Genomic DNA, 20,851 nt, shown 5'->3' on the forward strand with positions numbered 1-20,851 from the left:
CACAGAGGGAGAGCAACTTCTCTCTCTGCTCAGGTAGACATTACTCCTCTTTATTTGTACATAGACAATAGTTGTTTGCTGCTCTGAAGACCAAATAACCTTTAAATAAAAATCACAATGCCACTATAACTTCATGGGGCACAGGAGTGATTTGCAGGAGTGAAATGAGTCACGGTGTAAATTACCTGGGGGATATTTCAGGCTATTTTAAGGATGAACAGTGGAGAAGGTGGAACAGCTGGTCCTCTCTTGTGCTTTAAATCCACCTGATGCCTCCTCCTCCTCCTCTGTGCTCTCGTCTCCTCCTCCAGCAGCAGCAGCAGCTCCAGCAGCCTCCACCGCCTCTCTGCAAACTAAGCGTACCTTTTTGAACACAAACCTTCTCTTAAACGTCATTTAGAGGACAACATTTTGTCTGCAGTTTCAATAGAAGTTTTTTTTTTTGCGTCACATGGATTGTGTGTCCCATTGATGATTTCCGGATCGCAGGAATACCAGCTGCAGGTAGGAACCATATAGACCGACAGGAACAACAATAAACACTGATGCGTAAAAGAAGCACGTCGATGGAATATGATGCTGTGTGAAGATGTAGGAAAGTGATTCTGTTCTGAGTGATTAGCAGCCATTGGGCAAGCTTCATTTTATTACCAAGGCTTATTGTTATTGTGGCATAGGTTTTGTGTTTTTATATTGAAGCCTAATTTTCATGCATATTTGCAGATCATCTTTTGGAATAAGATGGAAGGAAAACCATTGAGCCTTAACCCCTTTCACTAATTAGATACATTTAGACTTTAAGATAAGATAAGATAAGATATTCCGTTATTAGTCCCGCAGTGGGGACATTTGCAGTGTACAGCAGCAAAGAGGATAGTGCAGAAAACAAGATGCATCAGCTAACACAGTAAAAAAAAGAGCTAAACAAAGTGTAACAAAATATGAACCATTTAAATAGAAGGAAGTATAAAAATAGGAGCAGTATATACAGTATTGACAATAAACAGACTATTAACAAAATTGCACAAGTGGGAAATGATATTGCACAGTGAGAATTACACCTGAGTAGTAGTGATAGACAGTTGTTGTACAGTAAAGTGCAGTTCTTGTCAGTTTTTTGGTGTGTAATTGGTCTACTGGGAGCAGTGCTGGTTGTGGAGTCTGACAGCTGCAGGAAGCTGCTCCTTCACACACTTTGGGTGGAGCAGCCTGTCGCTGAAGGAGCCTCTCCAGTGCTGAGATGGTGTCCTGCATGGGGTGGGAGTCATTCTCCATCATGGATGACATGTGTAATCATGGATGACATCTGTAATACAGATGTTTGTTCATATTTGATTCAATTGGGACCCCCACAGCACATTGCACACACAACAGACTATTTTCCATGAGTGCTCTGACTTACTGGAGAAATCCTCACTGACATGAACCCTGCCGCTGAGATGTGAGACTAGATGAAGTCTTCTTAGAAAACTCTGACATCTGATGAGCTAAACAAAGAGTGAAACCACTGACTATTGCAGCGTGACAACAGGAATGTTCTCTCTCTTTCCAGGTCTCATGGCAGCAGTTACATGCCACCTTTCAGATCTGTCCCAGCTTTGGAAAAACTGACTGATGTGACTCCCGGGACCTCCTCTTTGCTCATCATCATGGGATGTGGCACCTCCGTTGCTACGGAGACACAAGGGAAAAGAGTGGAGACAGGTAAAGATGAGTAGCAGGTAGATGCTATTATGGTGCAGGACTTACTCACGTTTTCCTTCCTGTCAGCTGGAAAATTTTGACATTTGGACGTGTTGCCTCTAATGAATTGGTTTATAATTGGAGTTAAATTAGAGCCGACAGCTGTGAACAGACCATGTGAGCACAAATATTCCATAAGTGTTGGATACTATACAAGCTCAGACATCTTTGATGAAAGAACATAGTAAGTCATGTTTCTATGTCCTTACACAGACTTTCAATTGCTTTTATTTTAAGATTTCACATGTAAAAAAATCCCAGTATAGATCATCAAATATCTATTGTCCTCTCTTCCGTCCAGATTAAAAACTAGAGCTGAAACAAATAGTCAATTAATGTATCGATACAATTAATCCACAACTCTTTTGATAATCGATTAATCATTTTAGTCATTTTCTAAAAACATTAATGCCAAAAATTCTCTGTTTGCAGCTTCTCAAATGTAAAAAAACATCTACCTTTCTCTATTTTATTTCTTTTCTTGGGTTTTGGACAAAATAACACATTTGAATATGTCATATTGGACTCTGTGATGGGCACTTTGTCACAGTTCTTTTTACATTTCATAAACTAATGAAACTTTTTTTTAACTTTTTATTTATTGACTCACTTAGACCAAAAATGTACTCTGTTCTCCAAGATACACAATTGTTTCATCATACAGTATCAATGAATAAGCCAGAGAACATGCCATAACATAATCATAAATCCAAAAGCAATATTTTTATGTGGGGTAAAGAAAGAAAAAATTAATTAATTAATTAATTAATTAATCAAAGAAAAAATATATATACATAAAGTAAAATAAAATAAAAACAAGGAGAAACAGCCAAACAAACAGACAATTAATAATAATAATAATAATAATAATAATGATAATGATAATGATAATAATAATAATAATAATAATAATAATAATAATAATAATGGTGGTAAGTAAGGTAGTGAGTGGAAAATAAATTGAAGTTTGTTAAAATAATGATAATCATGATCATAAAAAAGGAAATGCATTGTATTATAATAAAATGTATAATAAATTAATAGGTAGATGAAGGCTGATTGCGAGACAGTACTAGAAGGAGGGGTTATAACGTGTGTCATCATAATAGTTCCCCGTATTCTGCTTCATAATAAAAACAAACTTCCTCACGGGCCAAATAGGAGAGAAGAATAAGGAAAAGGCATCAAAGAAAACATGTTAAAAACATTATTTGTGCTCTTTAAATTGTGTATTATTAGCAGTAGTTATGGCAGTAGTATTTTTAGTATTTTACGCCTCTCAAAGTCACGCTTTGTAGTATGAATCTGAAGATAATTCATTTTTGCTGTAGTAAATTTTCCTACGACTTGTTGCACACACACACCAGATGTTTGACAGATGGTGCTTTTCTTTCTTCACAGTCTGTCTTCTCTCTTTAATGAGTGCTGTTTCCCCTGAAAGCTCTTTTAATTTGCTCAGTTTTTCCAGTCCCACTGTTGCTCATCACCTCCCCTGTGTCTTGTTATCTCTCTCACTGCGTGTGTGTGTGTGTGTGTGTGTGTGTGTGTGTGTGTGTGTGTGTGTGTGTGTGTGTGTGTGTGTGTGTGTGTGTGTTGTCTTGCACATGATTTTATTCAATTACCAGTTTCTTATGCTGAATTTAACTTTTTTTCTTCTCACAGATGACACAGTTAAGACTCCCAGCCCGGCTCTGAGTAAGACCCTGCACGATCAGTCTGTGACATATACGTGACGTGTGCATGCATCCATGTGGGCTTTTCAGAGTGCTAATTTACAAAAGATGCAGTAGAATTCAAAATGCTGTGCTAGAATACAAAATAAGACCTGAGGAGCCTCACATGTCATATTCATGTACTGTACTGTACTGTACTGTATGTGACTCCAGATATTTAAACATGTCTAAATGAAACGTAACAGCTGGTGTTTGTGTCGTAGCTATGAAGGCAGCAGTTTTGATCCAGCGGTGGTACCGGCGCTACATGGCCCGTCTGGAGATGAGGCGCAGGTACACCTGGAACATCTTTCAGTCCATTGAGTATGCTGGGGAACAGGACCAGCTACAGGTGACTCTCAGCTCAGGATACATGTACACATTTTTACAGAAGCATCAGAAAGCTTCGACATGTTTTGTTTTTTCTTTCTTCAGCTCTCCAGTTTCTTCAGTTTCATGCTCGACAACTTCACCCAGCTGAATGGAAATGGACCAGGTTAGAAACCAAACAATACAGAATATTAAGATTAGATACTATTATGCGTATTGAAAACTCTGACTTCACCCATGTTATTTGGAAATGTTGGAGGTAGTGATGGAGGTTTTATTTTGGAGTAAAACAACATTTTCAAACAGTGCTCATATGGATATGAATGCAGGACTAATGTACTCTACTTTATTATTTTTGCACTGTGCATGTAAAGCATTCACTGCTAATAGCACCTTCAGATCTCAGACATACTGACAGTTCAATGTCTGAGGTTATTTTCAGTCATTTTTCCTTTTATTCATGTATTGTTTATAGCTTTTAACATCTTTGTTTAGGTCCATTTGATGCTGGTGTACTATTATGTGAAACCGAATGATGTTTGCAGCTATTTTTTGTAGGTAAATACAAATCATGAGGCTTGAAATTTTAATAATACAGTATTAGTTTATAAGTTATAGTTATATATATAGGTGTTGTAACACAGGAAGGTTATGTATTTTTTACTTGCATCACATTAACACCCGTTACGCCGCTGTATTTTGGTCTACATTAGAACATTCATTGCATATACCCTGTTGCTTAGCAACTACTGTGGATGTGGAGGCCAGTGTGTTGGTGTGTTGCGCTGGCACAGCTGTGGATGAAGTATGTATTGACCCTCTCATCCAGCTAAAAAACATAATGCTCCATTGACAAGCTAATCCTCAGGTCAGCCCTTATTGCCAAACATCTGTAGTACGTCCGCCACGTGGGTTTTTTACATTGAGTCAACATGAGTGATGCAAAGAGGCCAGACTGTTGTTGTCTGTGTTGACTATACACAGCATCTGTGTTTGTGTGTTTGTGACAGAATAGAGGACATTTAATAGACACTGAGGGGGAAATAGACAAAAGACTTACAAAAGAGAAATAGGCCTGGAGGTAGATGAATGTTCAGGCCTTGTTTGTTTGCATAAATTAGAGGTTTTCATTAACATACTGGAGTGGTCTTTTAATACAACAGGGAGGTCACACAGAGCTGGATGTGCTGTTGTGTCAAGCTGTGTATTACAGGGAACTACAAATTAAAATCTGGATAATCTGTAGACTACATCAGTGGGTAAAACTGTCATTTTTTCCCCCCAAAAGAAGATTTCTACTTAGTAGAAGATTTTATTGATATTGCCTACTTTTAGTGGGGGTTTTTTATTTTTCAAGATGTGAGCCACCATCGTGACATATAACCAAGGTAGACAGGAAGGAAAGAAAATAATTTAAAAAAAGGATAAAAGGACACCCAACAAATCTAGAAAAAAAAAAAATAAATACTTTTAGTATTTAGCATTTTCTACAGTTATCCTCAGAAAGTTTGCTGTACATCATTCTCACATTGTACTTTGATGGACCTCTACTTTTCCTTTCAGTCAAAAGACATCACTAAGAATGAGCTCAGTATGCTCACTTCTTGTCTTCCACTGTGTCCTCCAGACTTGATCTCCCAGCTGTTGGACCCGGTGGTGGACCCCTGGTTAGACAAAGAGACCTGCTACAACTTGATCCCCGTTCCAGAGTCGTACGCCGGACCCAGACTCTCGTTTCCTCTCTCCGTCTCTGATACCAATGCTCTCCTCGGTGCATTCAAAGAGCAGCAGGTACAGTAATACGGATCTTTCTCCTTCTTGCTTTTGGGTAGATTTTAGGGACTTATCACTTTTCTTCCATGCAGACTCTACATGCCAGATATGTTCTGCAGCTGCTGTACGAGACCAAGAAGCTCCTCAAACAGATGCCCAACATCAGCCACTTATCGACATCCTACACCAATGAGATCACTATATGTGGTGGGTGACCATGACCTCAGTTTCTTGTTAATTCAAGATTCAAAATTGTTTGTCATATTTAAGTATAGGGCTGCAACTAACGATTATTTTCATCGTTGATTAATCTGTTGATTATTGTCTCAATTAGTTGTTTGGTCTATAAAATTATAGAAAATGGGGAGAAATGTCGATCCGTGTTTCCCAAAGCCCAAGATGACGTCCTCAAATGTTCTTGTTTTGTCAACAACTCAAAGATATTCAGTTTACTGTCATAGAGGAGTAAAGAAACCTGCAAATATTCACATTTAAGAAGCTGGAATCAGAGAATCTTTACTCTTTTTTTTTCTTTAAAAAATTTGTTAAACCGATTAATCGATTATCAAAATAGTCGGCGATTAATTTAATAGCTGACAACTAATCGAATAATCGTTGCAGCTGTATTTAAGTACACCGTCTCATTGCTTTGCTTGTGTGTTGCCGCTGCTTGTGCACCTGCTACGTCGCACCATACAGTGGGCTGCTGAATACATGAATAACCTGCTTACCGGGTAAATGATCGCTGATGTCTGTAAATGTGTTTTAAATACAGCTGACTGTATCTTAATGGCAGCGTTCCAAGAATAGAGGTCTTGTTTATTTGCACACTGATCAGGCACTTGACTCCTCTTCCACGGCTGCCTCCTCCGGCAGAGTCGCATCTCATTAAACTCAAGAATACTTGTGACTAAAAACAGAAAACACACACCGTTTAGGGGTTGAGGTGTTTTCATACCATTGAGGAATATTTTAGACATCTTCTGTATGTCAGGGATCAATTAAGACAGAAATAAGATTCCAATCTCTGCATTGCTGTGATTTTTCCTTCTTGGTACAGGTGATCTGCACGGGCGGCTTGATGACTTACTTCTCATATTTTATAAGGTAAAGCTATTTCTTTTTACTATACAACAAATTTCTTTAGAATCATTCACTATGTATTTTACAGGGAAGTCTTTTTTAATGCAGATACATCTGATTTTATATAAATACACAAATTATTTAAAGGGACTGTTTGTAACTTTTTACACGTGTAAATCTACCGGGTCGGTTTCCCATGCGCGCTTGCATATGTGCGCTCGCGTGTGGCTACGCTGTTCAGACCGCTCCTCTGCCTGCTTGCCTTCACTCACACAACGCGCTCGTTCTCGCCCAGGAGGCTGAAGCAGTGGGGCTGAAGCAGGAAAAGCCAACACTAGGATCAGCATTGATTCATGGAGAGACCTTCGTCTGGTCAGCTAACATTACTGCCAAGCAGGTGAAATATAGAGTGATATTGTGGTTTTAGATGACGTGTGTCACCTCACTGTTTTGAGCGATGCTCGTTCATGTCTATTTAGAGCGAGCAAGCGCGAGCCTGATGCTGACTTTCGTTGACTTAACGGCCACAGGTGTCGCTGTTAACAAGCAATTCTGAAAGTTACAAATAGTCCCTTTAAACAAGCAAATGTGCGTGACAGTTGAAGCCACATCAAACATGGCTGAAGCTCTAAGATCTGATTTTAAGTTTTCTGATTTTACGGCACATTGCTGTTCAGAATGGCCTTCCCTCTGCGGAGACGCCATACGTGTTCAACGGGGACTTTGTGGACCGTGGGAAAAAGTCAGTGGAAGTGGTTATCCTCCTGTTCGCCTACATGCTGCTTTACCCCGACTACATGCACCTGAACCGAGGAAACCATGAAGACCACATAATGAACCTCAGGTTGGTAGGAAGATGAAAACATTTATCCATCTAGGTTTACCACAAACATGAGATTAACAATATCTCAGTGTGATGTTTTTTACATTGATGTTCCAGATATGGGTTCACAAAAGAAGTCATGCAGAAGTACAAGGTACAGTAAAGTCCAGACACATGTCATTATTCTGCTTTTGTTATGTACAGAACTCAGTTGCATGTTCTGAAGGTTGTAACATGTGAGCTGTGTGGTTTAATAATCTCTCTGACTGTGTGCAGACTCACGGCCGTGAGATCCTTCAGCTGTTTCAGGACGTTTTCAGCCTTCTGCCCGTGGCGACGGTGATTGACGGAAAGATCCTGATCGTTCACGGAGGGATATCAGACCAGACCGACCTGGACTTCCTCAGTTCCATAGAGAGGCACAGGGTCAGTGGAAACAAGCAGCCAACCTTCATACTCCATCTGTACTCTCTTAACTGCAGAAATCAATGTTGGCCACTAGAGGTCAGAAAAACATTTCTAAAAACATTGACAAATTCACAGCCACCACATATCTAACATGTCAGCCAGCAGGAGGATTTGTTCATATCCAGCAGACAAGCTCCATGCTAAATATTAGAGTGATTTTAAACAACTTTCAGTGCTGTACATCACATACCTTTTTTATTGTTTATGTAGTTTTCTTTATTCTTTTGAATGAATGGCACACAGAAAATGATTATTCATCAATCACACAAATGAAAAATAATCATGGATTTCATGGAACAGCAGACTCAATGGATTATAATTGAATGCATGTGTTCTCATAAAGTTATTAAAAGTAATTCTGGCAAATGAACAAATTACTTATGAAGTAGAGGATGACATGCGTGCAACAAAATGTACAATAATTTGTGTAACTTTATGTTGGATTTTTACCTTCCTATTAAGGTACTTGCTAAGAATTAGTTCTGTACAAACTAAGGGTATTTATAAACTTGTTAAAGGGCCAGTGTGTAACATTTCAGGAGATCTATTAGCAGAAATGGAATATAATATTCATAACTATGTTTTCATTAGTGTATAATCACCTGAAACTAAGAATCATTGTGTTTTCGTTAGCTTAGAATGAGCCCTTCATATCTACATGAGAGCGGGTCCTCTTCACAGAGTCCGCCATGTTTCTACAGTAGCCCAGAATTGACAAACCAAACTATGGCTCTAGAGAGAGCCTTTCGCGTTTTTACATTACCTGAAGGCCACCGTAGTTCTCCGACACGCTTGTGAAACTACGGTAACGCGAGCCGCAGAGTACAAAACCGTGGTACCGCCAGCCGCCGTCTCACTTCCGTTTCTACTAAAGTAGTGTTATTATGGTAAGGATGGCCTCTGAGCGAGGCGAGCAGAGGTTTGCACTTGGCGGCTCACGTTACTGCAGTCTTGAAAGGAAGGAGTGAGCGGAGGGGTACTCAGTTGGTTGCAATCTGCAACCACACCACTAGATGCTGCAAAACCCTACACCCTGTCCCTTTAAGTCAGTTTTATTGCCTCAATGGGCTTTACAATCCGAACAACATGCTGTACGTTACCCACTTATCCTCTGACACTGGACATGCGTCAGTTTGAACTTCAATTTAGAAAACAAATACCTATGTCCTCCCTTTATTTCTGTCTTCCCATCGCTGCTCGTCCAGGTGAAATCTGCCCTGAGGTTTCCCAGACGTAGTTTGGAGCAGCTGGACATCGGTCAGTCCTGCAGACAGATGAAAAGAATGAGATCTACCGCCAGCTCTCATCCCGGCAGCAGTCGCAGCCACAACAAGAACCAAAGAACCCCCAACCAGAGGTCTGACAGCAGCCCACAGATGTTTTTTAAAGTCTACAATTAAACTTCTTGTTTAAAGTGACTCTTTTCTCTCCTTTTTTTTCTGTAGAAAGAGGCAATGCCGTCAAGACAGCGCCGTCTCCACTTCTTCCTCCTCCTCATCATCGTCCTCGTCCTCCTCTTCACTCTGCTCTCCTCGAACTCCATCGTGCCTCTCGCCTCGTCCATGCCCGTCTTTTCCCAGCATGCCTTACACTATCAACGGCCCCCAAGTGCCTTTCTTGGACTCTCTGTCCTCTGTCCCCCCTCCTTCACCTCCACAACATGATCGGGAATGGAAACAGGTCAGAGGAGTGGACTCAGTGTATTCTGTGTGTCTCATTCAGCACTTTAATCTGCTTTCCTCTCTGCTGCAGATAGTGGACATATTGTGGAGTGACCCTAGAACCCAAGAGGGCTGCAGTCCCAACACATTCAGAGGAGGAGGCTGCTACTTCGGCCCTGACGTCACCAAGAGACTGCTGCTCCAGCACGGACTCCAACTACTCATCAGATCCCACGAGTGCAAACAGGAGGGATATGAGCTCTGTCACGGTGGACAGGTAGCAATAAATTAATTCAGATTGTACAAAAATGTCTGAGTCTGGAGAAATAAATGTGTTTGTTCTACAGGTGATCACCATTTTCTCAGCGTCAAACTATTACGAGGAGGGAAGCAACCGCGGTGCCTACATCAAAGTGGGCCGAGAACTGGTTCCCCGCTTCTACCAGTACCAAGTCAGCCGCACAACACGCAAACTCACCCTGACACAGAGGTACAACAGGCGTCCAGTGTGTTTCTGTTTATGTAAAATCAGGCAGATTACCCACAGCTGGGTGTAGCAGTACTGCAACAATTAGTGGATTAATGGATTAGTTCATTCAAAGAAAAATAAGTACCAAATTGATTAATAGTTTAGGTCATTTATCAGCTGGTTCTGTCTCTCCTATGTGAGGATTTTCTGAATGTGTCTGTTTTAATGTGTTAATTAGTTATATGTTGGATATATTTGGGTTTTGGACTGCTGAGTGGACAAAACATTTGCAAGCATTTTGTATTTGAGCATTTATGTAAGAAAGCTCAGTCTTAGTTGTGTGTCTGCAGAGTACGAGCTGCTGAAGGCTCCGCTCTCAAGGCCCTGAAGGAGAAGCTGTTCTCCCATCGCTCTGAGCTGCTGTCGGGCCTCCAGCAGTACGACCAGAATAACACCGGTGCGCTTTGCTCACTCCGTTTGCCTCACTTATGTTTAACCAGGTTTACATGTATATTTGTTATATGCAAGCATATCTGTTTTTCAGGTAATGTGTCAGTCAGTGAATGGGCTCAGGTGTTGGAGTCTGTGCTGAGACTGGATCTGCCCTGGAGGACTCTTCGTCCACACTTAGCCCGCCTGGCACCAGATGGCAGTGTGGACTATCAGTCCTGCTTCGAGGATATGGAGCCAGGGATTCCTCTGCCTCAGGTAAGAGAGGTGAGGGAATAACCTTATCAGAGCAACAAAGTACATTTACTCAAATACTGGCTATCTTTTATTTATCCTCGTATTTTACTTTAGTATTTTATCTTTACTTATTTACATTTCTGGTTGAAGTGTTGTACCTTTTACTTCACTACATTTATTTGATGCCTGTAGATAGTTTTTCAGTTTCTCAGGGACTTTTAAACTCTATTGATGACATGATGTGCATTTGTTTGGTTTGATCTAAGTTCAAGTCTTAGAAAGTGAAAGAGGCTGATCATTTTCTGAAGTATATAATCATGCATACAAAATGAATATTTTTAAAAAGGTACACTCAAGGTTTTTCACCTGACAGAACCAATATGATGCATTGCTGTAGTTTAAACACACACAAAAAAACAAAGGCTTCCTAAACAGGTCAGTCATTACTAACAATGGAAGGGGGCATTTGATTGCAGAAAAGAGAGCGAGGTTAATGTGCAATATGTGCACAAATACATGCACCTAATGACAATTAATTTACTCTGCCTGAGGAACGGCACCAAGCTTGAAACACAGTACAATCCAGAGTCCAAGCGTTTTTGTATTATTTATGCCTTTTATTCATGCACACGCTGTATCGACCATATTACATTCTCACTTTTCTGTATTCAACGGCTCTCCTGTTTGATTTTATTATTATTTTATATAGTTTAAACTACAGACTCAGTTACATCCAGACTGTCTACATCAATGAGATACTACTTACATCTTGAAGTCAATTCTTCATAATGTGTACTTTTGAATTGAGTACATTTTACTGCTGAGTATTTTTACTTGGAAAGGAGAGTTTTTCCTTAGTGGTACTGATACTATTAGGATTATATTACTTATTCTACTAGTGCTGCTATTAAACACAGCTAGAGGTCGTTTAGTTGTCTACTGTTTTCTTTTCCTCTTTTTTTTTCTCCTGTTAGGTGACTCCAAACTTGGCTGAAACTCTGTTCAGATACAGGACAGACATTGAGATAATATTCAACATTATAGACAAAGACCACTCAGGTAATAAAATATTGAATCTCTTTGAAGACAATGTGTCGATATTTCAAAATGTATTCCCTTTAGTTCAGTATATGTGTGTGTGTGTGTGTGTGTGTGTGTGTGTGTGTGTGTGTGTTGTTCAGGCCTGATCTCCGTCGAGGAGTTTCGTCACACCTGGCGTCTCTTCAGCGCCCACCTGGGGGTCGACATCGACGACAGAGCCATCGACGACCTGGCCCGGAGTATCGACTTCAACAAGGACGGCAGTATAGACTTCACTGAGTTCCTGGAGGCCTTCAGGGTCGTGCACAAACTGGACAACAAGGATCAGCACAAGTATTCGTGAAGGGGAGAATCTGAATATGACAGCGTGGAAGTCCTGCAGGATCAGCAGTATGCAAGGAAAGTAGGGAGGAAATAATTTAGTATTAATTTGTTAAAGGAAAAATATCCCTCTGAACACTAAAGACTAGCAGCGATAAGTGTTTTTAGCCACTGTAGCGGTGGATCTACGGATGGCATTGTCAGTCTGTAGGTTGCTTTCATCCAGCACTTTGGTTTCAAAATGAAATATTTCAACAAATATTTGATGGATTGCTTTGAAACTTTGGACAGACATTCATGTTCCCCTGAGGATAAAAGACTTAAGACTTTGGTGATCCACTGACTTTTCATCTAGAACCACCAGCAGGCCAAAGATTTCAATACAGTGAAATATCTCCACATCAACCAGATGGATTGGCATCAGTTTTGATACTGACAATCGTGGTTCCCTGGTGATGAATCCTAATGACTTTTGTGATTGTGTCTTTCCATCTATTGCCACCAGCAGGCTGACAGTTTTGAGCAGTTTTGGCGTGAAATGGCTCGACAAACGTTGGTTGGATTGTCGTGAAATTTGGCAGCATTTAGAATGATAATGGTAAATGGCTGCATTTATATAGCGCTTATATCCAAAGAGCTTTACAATTTGCCTCTCATTCACCCATTCACACTCACACACACACACACACACTGATAGCAGCGAGCTACCGTGCAAGGTGCTGACCTGACTTTCTGAGCAATTTAGGGTTCAATGATACTGTAAAGTCACTCAGAACCCACACAAACTTTGACCTAGTAAAAAAAGATGCTTGAAAAAGTCTGAAGCAGGTTCTGAGGCGACATATAATAGGTACAGTTTGATTTAGATGTCACCTCTGACAGCAGTTGCAGACTTGTGAGAAACATTATAGTGTACAACCAATATACAACAGGAGTACCAGTGTGAGGCCACATACTGTAGTATTACATCATATATTGATGCCTGAAGGCCTCAGCATTAGAGACAACAGAAACACGCTGCTACTAATATTAGTTTCAGCCAGTGTGTGTTCAGCTGTTTACCAAAAAGAAATAAAATGGCTTTTTTTAAACTAATTGCTGTATTTCGTGTATGTTTTTAGACGGGGTGTTTCAGTGTGTGTGTGTGTGTGTGTGTGTGTGTGTGTGTGTGTGTGTGTGTTCGTATTAACTCTGGCATCCTGCCCACTATAATTACCAAACGGTGAGAGCAGTAAAACAGGCCCAGGCATCCTGTCAGCCTGAGTAAATGATGGGTTCAGATTTTATTGAACAACTTGTGCAGCACAACGCACACACACATACTTTAAACACACACTCTCTAGTTGCAAGAGGCTACAGAAGTGAAGGGTGAGAGACAAACGGGGGGGTTGTGGAGACTAATCATTTTTGAAGTGATTGTTTTGGTGGCAGGGTTCTTGGATGTTTCCCTCTTTTTTTGTCAAACTGCTCATGTCTGAGAGTATATATTAAAGCAACAAGTTACATTACTATAAAGCAGGTAAAAACGGCATCTCCCCTGATACCTCCTCATCCATCTGTCAGAGTGTTTTGCACCATCTTACCCCTCCTTCCTCCCTTCCTTCCTTCCTCCCATCTGCCCATCCTATAGTAATCCCAGACTACATCTTCCCTCCCCTCCGTCTTCAACCTCTCTCCCACTTTCACTCTCCAAGTACTTCTCTTCAGCCTCCCATCACATCTGGGAGTTCAGATGGAGCTCCTGGCAGCTCTGGTTGCTCTGCTCTGCATCTTCGCTCCAGGTACTCCTTAAAGTTGATTTTCATACTTGTGTGTTGTTGTTTTCAGACATTCACTGTGAATCTGTCCTACAGCGCGTGGAGCTGAGGAGTGCAGCGGTTTCAGACACCTGGAGAACGGACAGACGTTTTTCCGTTACGGTGGACTGCTGGTGATCTTCCGCTGTCGTCCCGGCTACAATCTCCATGGATACAAAACCAACAGCTGTGTGTCTGGACACTGGTCCCGGGACACCCCAGTCTGTGTCGGTGAGGAGCTTCATTCATGAGCATATACTGCAAACCTTTTTTTAGGATTTCAATTACAATAGATGCATTTAGAGGATAATATGAACTTGTTTGTATCAACTTTTGTTCAAGTATTGAAGCTTTTTTTTGCTTCTGTTACAGAGCACAGTAGAGAGTTGAGAGGAGACAACAACAAAGGTGGTCAGACTCAACCTTTTAATCACTTTCCATGATATTCTCCCCTCTTTCAGGCTCCGGCTGCTCCGATCCGGGGCCGCTCATTCACGGGACGAGCAGCATGAATGAGGACGGCTCCTGGGCAGTGTTCACCTGTAACAGTGGCTTTCGGCTTCATGGGCCCTCAATGTTATACTGTAAGGGCCCCACCTGGAATAGCACAAAGCCTGCATGCAAAGGTCAGCTTAAAAAACTCTCAGCTATTAAAGCAATAGTTTGACATTTAAGAAAATACGCTTATTTGCTTACTTGCAGAGAGTTGGATGAGAAGATTGATAACACTCTCCTCAATCTTCTCATCTAACTCTTGACTAGAAAGTGAATGAGTGTATTTCCCAAAATGTCGAACTATTCCTTTAAATATGATTTGTAATAGTGGCTGTCTTCTTCATCACATTGCATTAACTATCCTTTATTCATTGATTCCAAACAGCAGTAGGTAGAAGTTCATCACTGCATTGTAACTATTTTTTAGTCATGTTTGAAAGTTGCTCTACAAATAGACTGCCCTTGCCTCCTTAAAGGAACAGTGTGTAGGATTTGGTGGCATGTAGTGGTGTGGCTGCAGATTGCAACCAACTGAGTACCCCTCCACTCACTCTTCCCTTTCCAAGATCATGGTAATGTGAGCCGCCGAGTGCAAAACCGTGGGAACGCTGTTCGCCTCGCTCACAGGCCATCCTTACCATAATAACATTACTGAGCAACGGAAATCAGACGGTCGCTCGTGGTACCACGATTTAACAAGCGTGTCGTAGAACTATGGTGCCCTTCAGGTTATGTAAAAAACTGAAAGGCTCTCTCTAGAGCCAGTGTTTGGTTTGTCTGTTCTGGGCTACTGTAGAAACATGGTGAACTCCATGAAGAGGACCTGCTCCCTATGTAGATATGAAGGGCTCATTCTAAGCTAATGAAAACACAACGATTCCTAGTTTCAGGTGATTATACACTAATGAAAACAGAGTTATGAATATTATATTCTGCTAATAGATACCCCAAAATCTTACACACTGTTTCTTTAACTCTTTACCATTTTATATTTTTTCCTTTTTTCTTCTTGTTAGAGTCCGACATGATGAGCTCGGTCTCAGGCGTCAGTGTGCAAAAGCCAAACATGCACCAGAACCTGCAGACTTCTGTAGTTCTGAAGACCCAGCAACAATCCCACTACGACTCCCTCGCGAACACCGCCTCCAAAGAAGCCAACCTCAAATTTGGCTCGTCGTCTCACACTCCATCCCAGATGTCCAACAGCGAGAGGATTAAAGTGACCAACCCAAAGGTCCACCTGCAGCAGCATGTTCAGTTTCCCAGTTTTAAAGTCAAAGATGAAGTCCAGACAACTCAACTTCAGAAGGCAGATGAAGCCCAACAAGGAGCAGAAACAGGAAGTGGGAGGCACGGCTCGGAGGCAAAAGCCTCACAGGAGGAAGCAAAGAAGGTGGACGGATTTGGCTCTAAATCACATCTGTCTACTACCGTCTCATCTACCTTATCATTAGTGTCAGGAACAGAACCATCAACACCAACAGCCCATCCACCAGCTATCACTGCTGTCACATATACTGAGCTGTTTGCACCAACTTTACAACTCCAACACACAAAATCTGCTCTTCCTGTGCCCGGCAGTGAAAACGTGCTCAAGTTTGGAGAACCTGTCACATCCCAGGATGATGAAGCAGTAACAGGCTTTTCACAAACTACCGATGAAGATCAACAGGCTGAAACTGGCTTCCGGTATCCTCCTTTGTCTCAGCCTGTAGAGTTTGTAGAGAAAGAGGATCCCACAGAGACCTCAACATACACTTTATCTGCTTCTTCTATCAGTTCTTCCTCCACTTCATCACCTGCTTCCTCCTTATCAGCCCCCCTTCCATCCACTTCTGCCTCAAGTCCCAGCTCCACACAGTCCAATATGAAAACACAGCTGCCTAATGTTCCTTCAAACACCTCCACCTCCACCACCACTGAGCCAAGATCTCACCGGACAGAACACCACAACGCCACCTCCAAACCACCTCCGCTGTCGCTGAACCTCAGCAGGCGACCCGTGTGCACATACCCGCCTGTGCCCGCTCACGGGACATTCTACTTTCGTAATGTGGAGAATCCAGGTCCAAGAGAGTACAGACATTACATCCAGTATGCCTGCTACCCTGGTTATACGCTGGCTCATGGAGACGTACACAGCTACTGCCAGCAGGGGGACACCTGGAGCGGAGTCACACCTGTGTGTCTGGGTAGGTGCTTCATAACTGTCTTTGATTCATTTGAAAATGCTGACAAGGAAAAGGAAAGATGTGCTGATGGGTAAAGAGAGGGGAAGGTGTAATATATTGATTTGCCAATATACTGCCCAATCATTAATAGAGCCTGAGTTACATCCTCTGCTGTTGTTGCAGATTCAAACTGGGTCGTCTCCAGTCCTTCACCTCTCTCTGATAATGTTCCACCATCTAAAAGGACCCTGAATGTCTGCTCATATTTATTTCTCTTATTGTAACTGTTGTAATGACCCTTGAACTTGTTAATTGATCCGTCCTCCTTCCTTCCTGTTTGTCTCCAGAGTTGACACCTTGCTCAGTGAACAACGGAGGCTGTTCCCAGCTGTGCTCTCACTCCCAGCACCCCAACCAGACCCAGACCAGAACTCAGTGCCACTGCAGAGCTGGATTCACTCTGCTGGATGACGGGCGGACGTGTCGAGGTGAGTGTATTAAGGTATTTTTCTTCTTGTAACATTCTTCCTAAATCCTCTGCGGACGCCCTGGGCTCCTCCTGATAACAACACAGCGTGCACTGAGGCGTGTTACAGCACAACACGGGAGCTCCTTCACATGTTTTATGTGTTACAAGAGAGCTGTGAAATTTATGGCAACACGATCACCTTGTAGCACCCTGAAGGCTGACATTTACTTTATATATTGTCTCAAGGTTACACGTGCCTGTCATTTGTGTTGATATTATTTCTGAACAGTGTTATTATCAGTGTGCACTTTGACAGATAGTCCTGTCCAGACATTGTGGTTTGACTGATTATAGGTTAGTTTCAGCCTGAAAATTCCACTGCAATGAGGTAAGGCTTGTAATCATTCCTGTCTGACCTCACCTCATCATTCCTTTGGTCCTCATCTCAAAAGATGTCATTTTGGATACCAGTACTGTACTTAAGTACAATTTTGAGGTACTTTTACTTTACTTGATTATTTTAATTTTATGCTTATTTATTACTTCACTACTATGAGTCTACATATTTCTCATTTCTTTTTATTTATTTATATTTATGTACAAATATTGGGTTATATATTGTAGCATTGTGTACATCATTTACTCAATTTACTCATTTATTTTTATTTTTATTATTTTTATTTATGCTTTAATATAAGAACTATAACATCTGAATTTCCCCTTGGGGATCAATAGAATAAATTGAAATATTGTACTTTTTACTCCCCTATAACTATTACTACGAGTTACTTTACAGATTAAGATTTTATAAATACAACTTGTAATACATTTATAAAATATGATACTGTGCTACAGATTAAATTAGTATATAAAGTAATTAAAATGTGCTCCTCCACCAGCTTTTACATTTAAATGTTGCTTATGTGTTAATGCATCAGTGATACTATTCCAATAATATGCTGTATATAATAATATAACTCTCTTGAAGGGACCCAACGAGTGCTTTTACTTTAATACTTTGCTTAATCTTGAATGTAAGACTTTAACTTGTCACCGAATGTTTTTATAGAGCAGTATGGTTAATTTTACTTAAGTAAAAGTTCTGAGTACTTGATCCACTGCTGCAGAAAAGGCAGGTATGTGGAGAAACGTCAGGTTGGGGGAAATGGTGCTACTTCCTCGGGGCAGCGCTGATATACAAGCTGGCTGAGTCCTTTCTGCACCTCCTTGTTTCCTGTCTCTGAACAACAGGAAGTCAGAAAACATCTGCGTTATGGTTTGCTCATTACAGGACAAAACAGCAAGCAAACATGGAGACACATCAATGAGGTTTCAGATTCCAGCTTGATTCAGAGCGGCGGCGGAGATGAACACCTTTCATCTGCTGCCCGTCTCTTTCATCTCACTGCAGCTGGACTGTGTGTTTTATAACGAGAGTGTGTGCTTTATTAAATCTGTGTCCATTCAAACCAGTGAAAGATATGTGTTCTTTATGTATGTAATAATGATTGTTTGCACGTGTGTAGATTTAGATGAGTGTGTGGAGGGGCAGCACCAGTGTCAGCAGAGGTGCATCAACACATTTGGTTCCTATAAGTGCAGCTGTGATGACGGCTATCAGCCAGCTCATGACCAGACCTCCTGCACAGGTGTGTGTATGGCTGTGTGGCTGCGTCCATTTATACATTTGTGTCTCTTTATGTCGTTTACATCTATGAACAAAGTGTATTCTCCATCTTCCCAGATGTGGATGAGTGCCTGCTGCCTACAGCTGTAACCGCCTGTGTGTTTGGCTGCGTTAACACTCCCGGGAGCTTCCACTGCCAGTGTCCTGCTGGCTACAGCCTTCAGACTGCAGACAGCCACTGCGATGGTTAGGGGACGCTCGCTGAACATTAGTGTGAACCATGCCGGGCTCTTTTTAGCCATGCTAGCAGCTCTAAAAAAAAATTGTTTTCTGTCAGTCCAACTTTGTCCATGAGCCTTTACACTTTTGATAATGTGACAATAAAATAAAATAGAAAAGGTTTCAACTTTTCTTTCATTTTTTTTTTCATTTTCTTATTCAGATATAGATGAGTGTGCCGTTAATCAGGGGCTCGGGCCGTGTACCGAGCAGTGCCACAACTCCCCAGGATCCTACCGATGCTCCTGCTCGTACGGCCGTATCTTAGCCGGAAACGGGCACAGCTGCATCGCAGAGTGTCCACCTGGGTATAGGAAGCAACCAACAACAACAACACCTGAGAATTCAACTGCACAAGCTCTCAGGGAGGAGTGTGTTGGTAGGAAGTAATAACATAAAAGCAGAAGGTGTATACCATGTGTGTCCCTGTATTTCTCCAGAGAAATCATCAAGAGATTTCTGTGTGTCCACACAGATATAAATGAGTGCCAGGAGGAAACGTGTGAGTGGCAGTGCGTCAACCTGCCAGGCTCTCACCGCTGCATCTGCCCCAGAGGATACACACTGCAAACAGATGGACGACGCTGCAAAGGTCAGTGGGGTCATGCATACTCATAATGATGGGAAAGTGTATGTGGAACTATGTATTCTGACTGAGTTTTTCTTTCCCTCTCCTCCAGACATTAATGAGTGCAGCCGGAAGAATGGAGGGTGTTCCCACCTGTGTGTGAACCAGAAAGGTGGCAATAAATGTGCCTGCCCGGCCTCCCATCGTCTCTCCCCTTACAGCTGGAAGAAATGTGTGCCAAGGACAACAGCCAACACTGCTGGCTGAGCTGGAAGACACCTCAGTGAGGTCAATACATACATACTGGTTGTGAGTCTGTACTGTTTGTTGTCCTTCTTCATGTCTTTTCCATGTGAAGACACAAGAAGTAACATATAAGCAAGTATCAACCATTTTGACATCATCCTCAAACTGTGGTCTTCACAACCCAAAGAACCCATGAAACTGGCTAACAACACATGGCTGTAGATAAGAACTCCCAGTGAATGGTTACATAATAAACATATGAGCTGGCTGTCCAACTTGTTAAAGGGGACATATCGTGAAAAATTAACTTTTCCAATGCTTGGCTCATACATTTGTGTATCTGGAGTGCCTACCAACCCACAAACTGTGAAACAAGACGACCCAGTCAGTTTTTTGTGGGCTGTCTAGATCAGAAAACGTGATTCAACAAGCCATTCAGATTTGTCTCCCTTTCCTATATCACATGCAGGCTCATTAGAATATACCGCCCGCAGATTGCGAACTAACTTTGCAAAGGTGCAACATGTTTTTTCTCACAAGCCAATCAGAGCAGACTGGGCTTTTTCAGGAGAGGGTCTTAAAGAGACAGGCGCTAAAACAGAGCATTTCAGACAGACAGTATGAGAAAATATTGTGTTTTTGAACATTTAGGCATGTAAAAGTGTTCTAGTTGAAATCCAAAATACCAGTATGAACCTGGAAATGAGCACGATTTGTCCCCTTTAAATAGATGTTTCTTCTTTAAAACTGTATTTTCCGATTGATTCAGAAATGACAATTTAAAAAATTTGTTATTAATTGATCCATTTTAATTGTTGTATTTAAACATTTGTTTTCTATTGTGTATACATTTTGTGAACCAATAAACATATAAATGTATTGATAATTACTGTTTTTAGTCATTGACATAATTAATTACATGAAAACACAAAAGTTTGTTTTACCTATTATCAAGCAACGGGTTGCATCTTCTGTTCTATATCTATGTCTTCCAAAGTTTTTGTTTTTTTTAAAGATTATTAGTGGGGAGGGGGAGAGAGAGGCCACAATTTTTATATAATATTGATTATAGCAACTTTAAATATGTGT

General features: G+C 41.3%; 2 protein-coding genes and 1 long non-coding RNA gene across 6 annotated transcripts; 2 read left to right on the top strand and 1 right to left on the bottom strand.

Annotated features, from left to right (window-relative positions):
• Positions 1-24: 24 nt before the first annotated feature.
• Positions 25-13,198, top strand: ppef1 (protein phosphatase, EF-hand calcium binding domain 1). 2 transcript variants are annotated; one of them, XM_074619730.1, is made up of 19 exons: positions 25-504; positions 1,553-1,704; positions 3,406-3,438; positions 3,680-3,807; positions 3,891-3,951; positions 5,413-5,576; positions 5,651-5,765; positions 6,619-6,665; positions 7,319-7,485; positions 7,582-7,618; positions 7,741-7,890; positions 9,138-9,289; positions 9,378-9,612; positions 9,685-9,870; positions 9,941-10,083; positions 10,413-10,519; positions 10,607-10,779; positions 11,724-11,808; positions 11,931-13,198. In XM_074619730.1, exons 2-19 carry the CDS (start codon positions 1,572-1,574, stop codon positions 12,131-12,133), a joined length of 2,319 nt encoding a protein of 772 aa, XP_074475831.1. In that variant the 5' UTR covers positions 25-504; positions 1,553-1,571; the 3' UTR covers positions 12,134-13,198. The 2 variants fall into 2 exon arrangements, with proteins under 2 accessions (XP_074475831.1, XP_074475840.1); XM_074619739.1 differs by having other exon boundaries at positions 27-504; positions 10,607-10,770.
• LOC141758389 (uncharacterized) lies at positions 7,802-10,094 on the bottom strand. Of its 2 annotated transcripts, none has more exons than XR_012591868.1 (3): positions 10,001-10,094; positions 9,093-9,196; positions 7,802-7,940 (listed from the first exon to the last, which is right to left on the bottom strand). It is a non-coding gene; the product is annotated as an uncharacterized LOC141758389 (long non-coding RNA). The 2 variants fall into 2 exon arrangements; XR_012591870.1 differs by having other exon boundaries at positions 7,825-7,935; positions 9,087-9,196.
• A 97-nt stretch (positions 13,199-13,295) lies between the features above and the next one.
• LOC141758366 (uncharacterized) lies at positions 13,296-20,727 on the top strand. 2 transcript variants are annotated; one of them, XM_074619712.1, is made up of 10 exons: positions 13,375-13,892; positions 13,965-14,138; positions 14,369-14,533; positions 15,419-16,594; positions 16,921-17,061; positions 18,569-18,691; positions 18,787-18,915; positions 19,112-19,327; positions 19,424-19,540; positions 19,629-20,727. In XM_074619712.1, the coding sequence occupies exons 1-10, from the start codon at positions 13,844-13,846 to the stop codon at positions 19,781-19,783; spliced, it is 2,445 nt and encodes an 814-aa protein (XP_074475813.1). In that variant the 5' UTR covers positions 13,375-13,843; the 3' UTR covers positions 19,784-20,727. The 2 variants fall into 2 exon arrangements, with proteins under 2 accessions (XP_074475820.1, XP_074475813.1); XM_074619719.1 differs by lacking the exons at positions 18,569-18,691; positions 18,787-18,915 and having other exon boundaries at positions 13,296-13,892.
• The last annotated feature ends 124 nt before the right edge of the window (positions 20,728-20,851 follow it).

The sequence above is a fragment of the Sebastes fasciatus genome, chromosome 2 (assembly GCF_043250625.1).
Source record: "Sebastes fasciatus isolate fSebFas1 chromosome 2, fSebFas1.pri, whole genome shotgun sequence".
In the NCBI taxonomy this organism is placed as follows: domain Eukaryota; kingdom Metazoa; phylum Chordata; class Actinopteri; order Perciformes; family Sebastidae; genus Sebastes; species Sebastes fasciatus.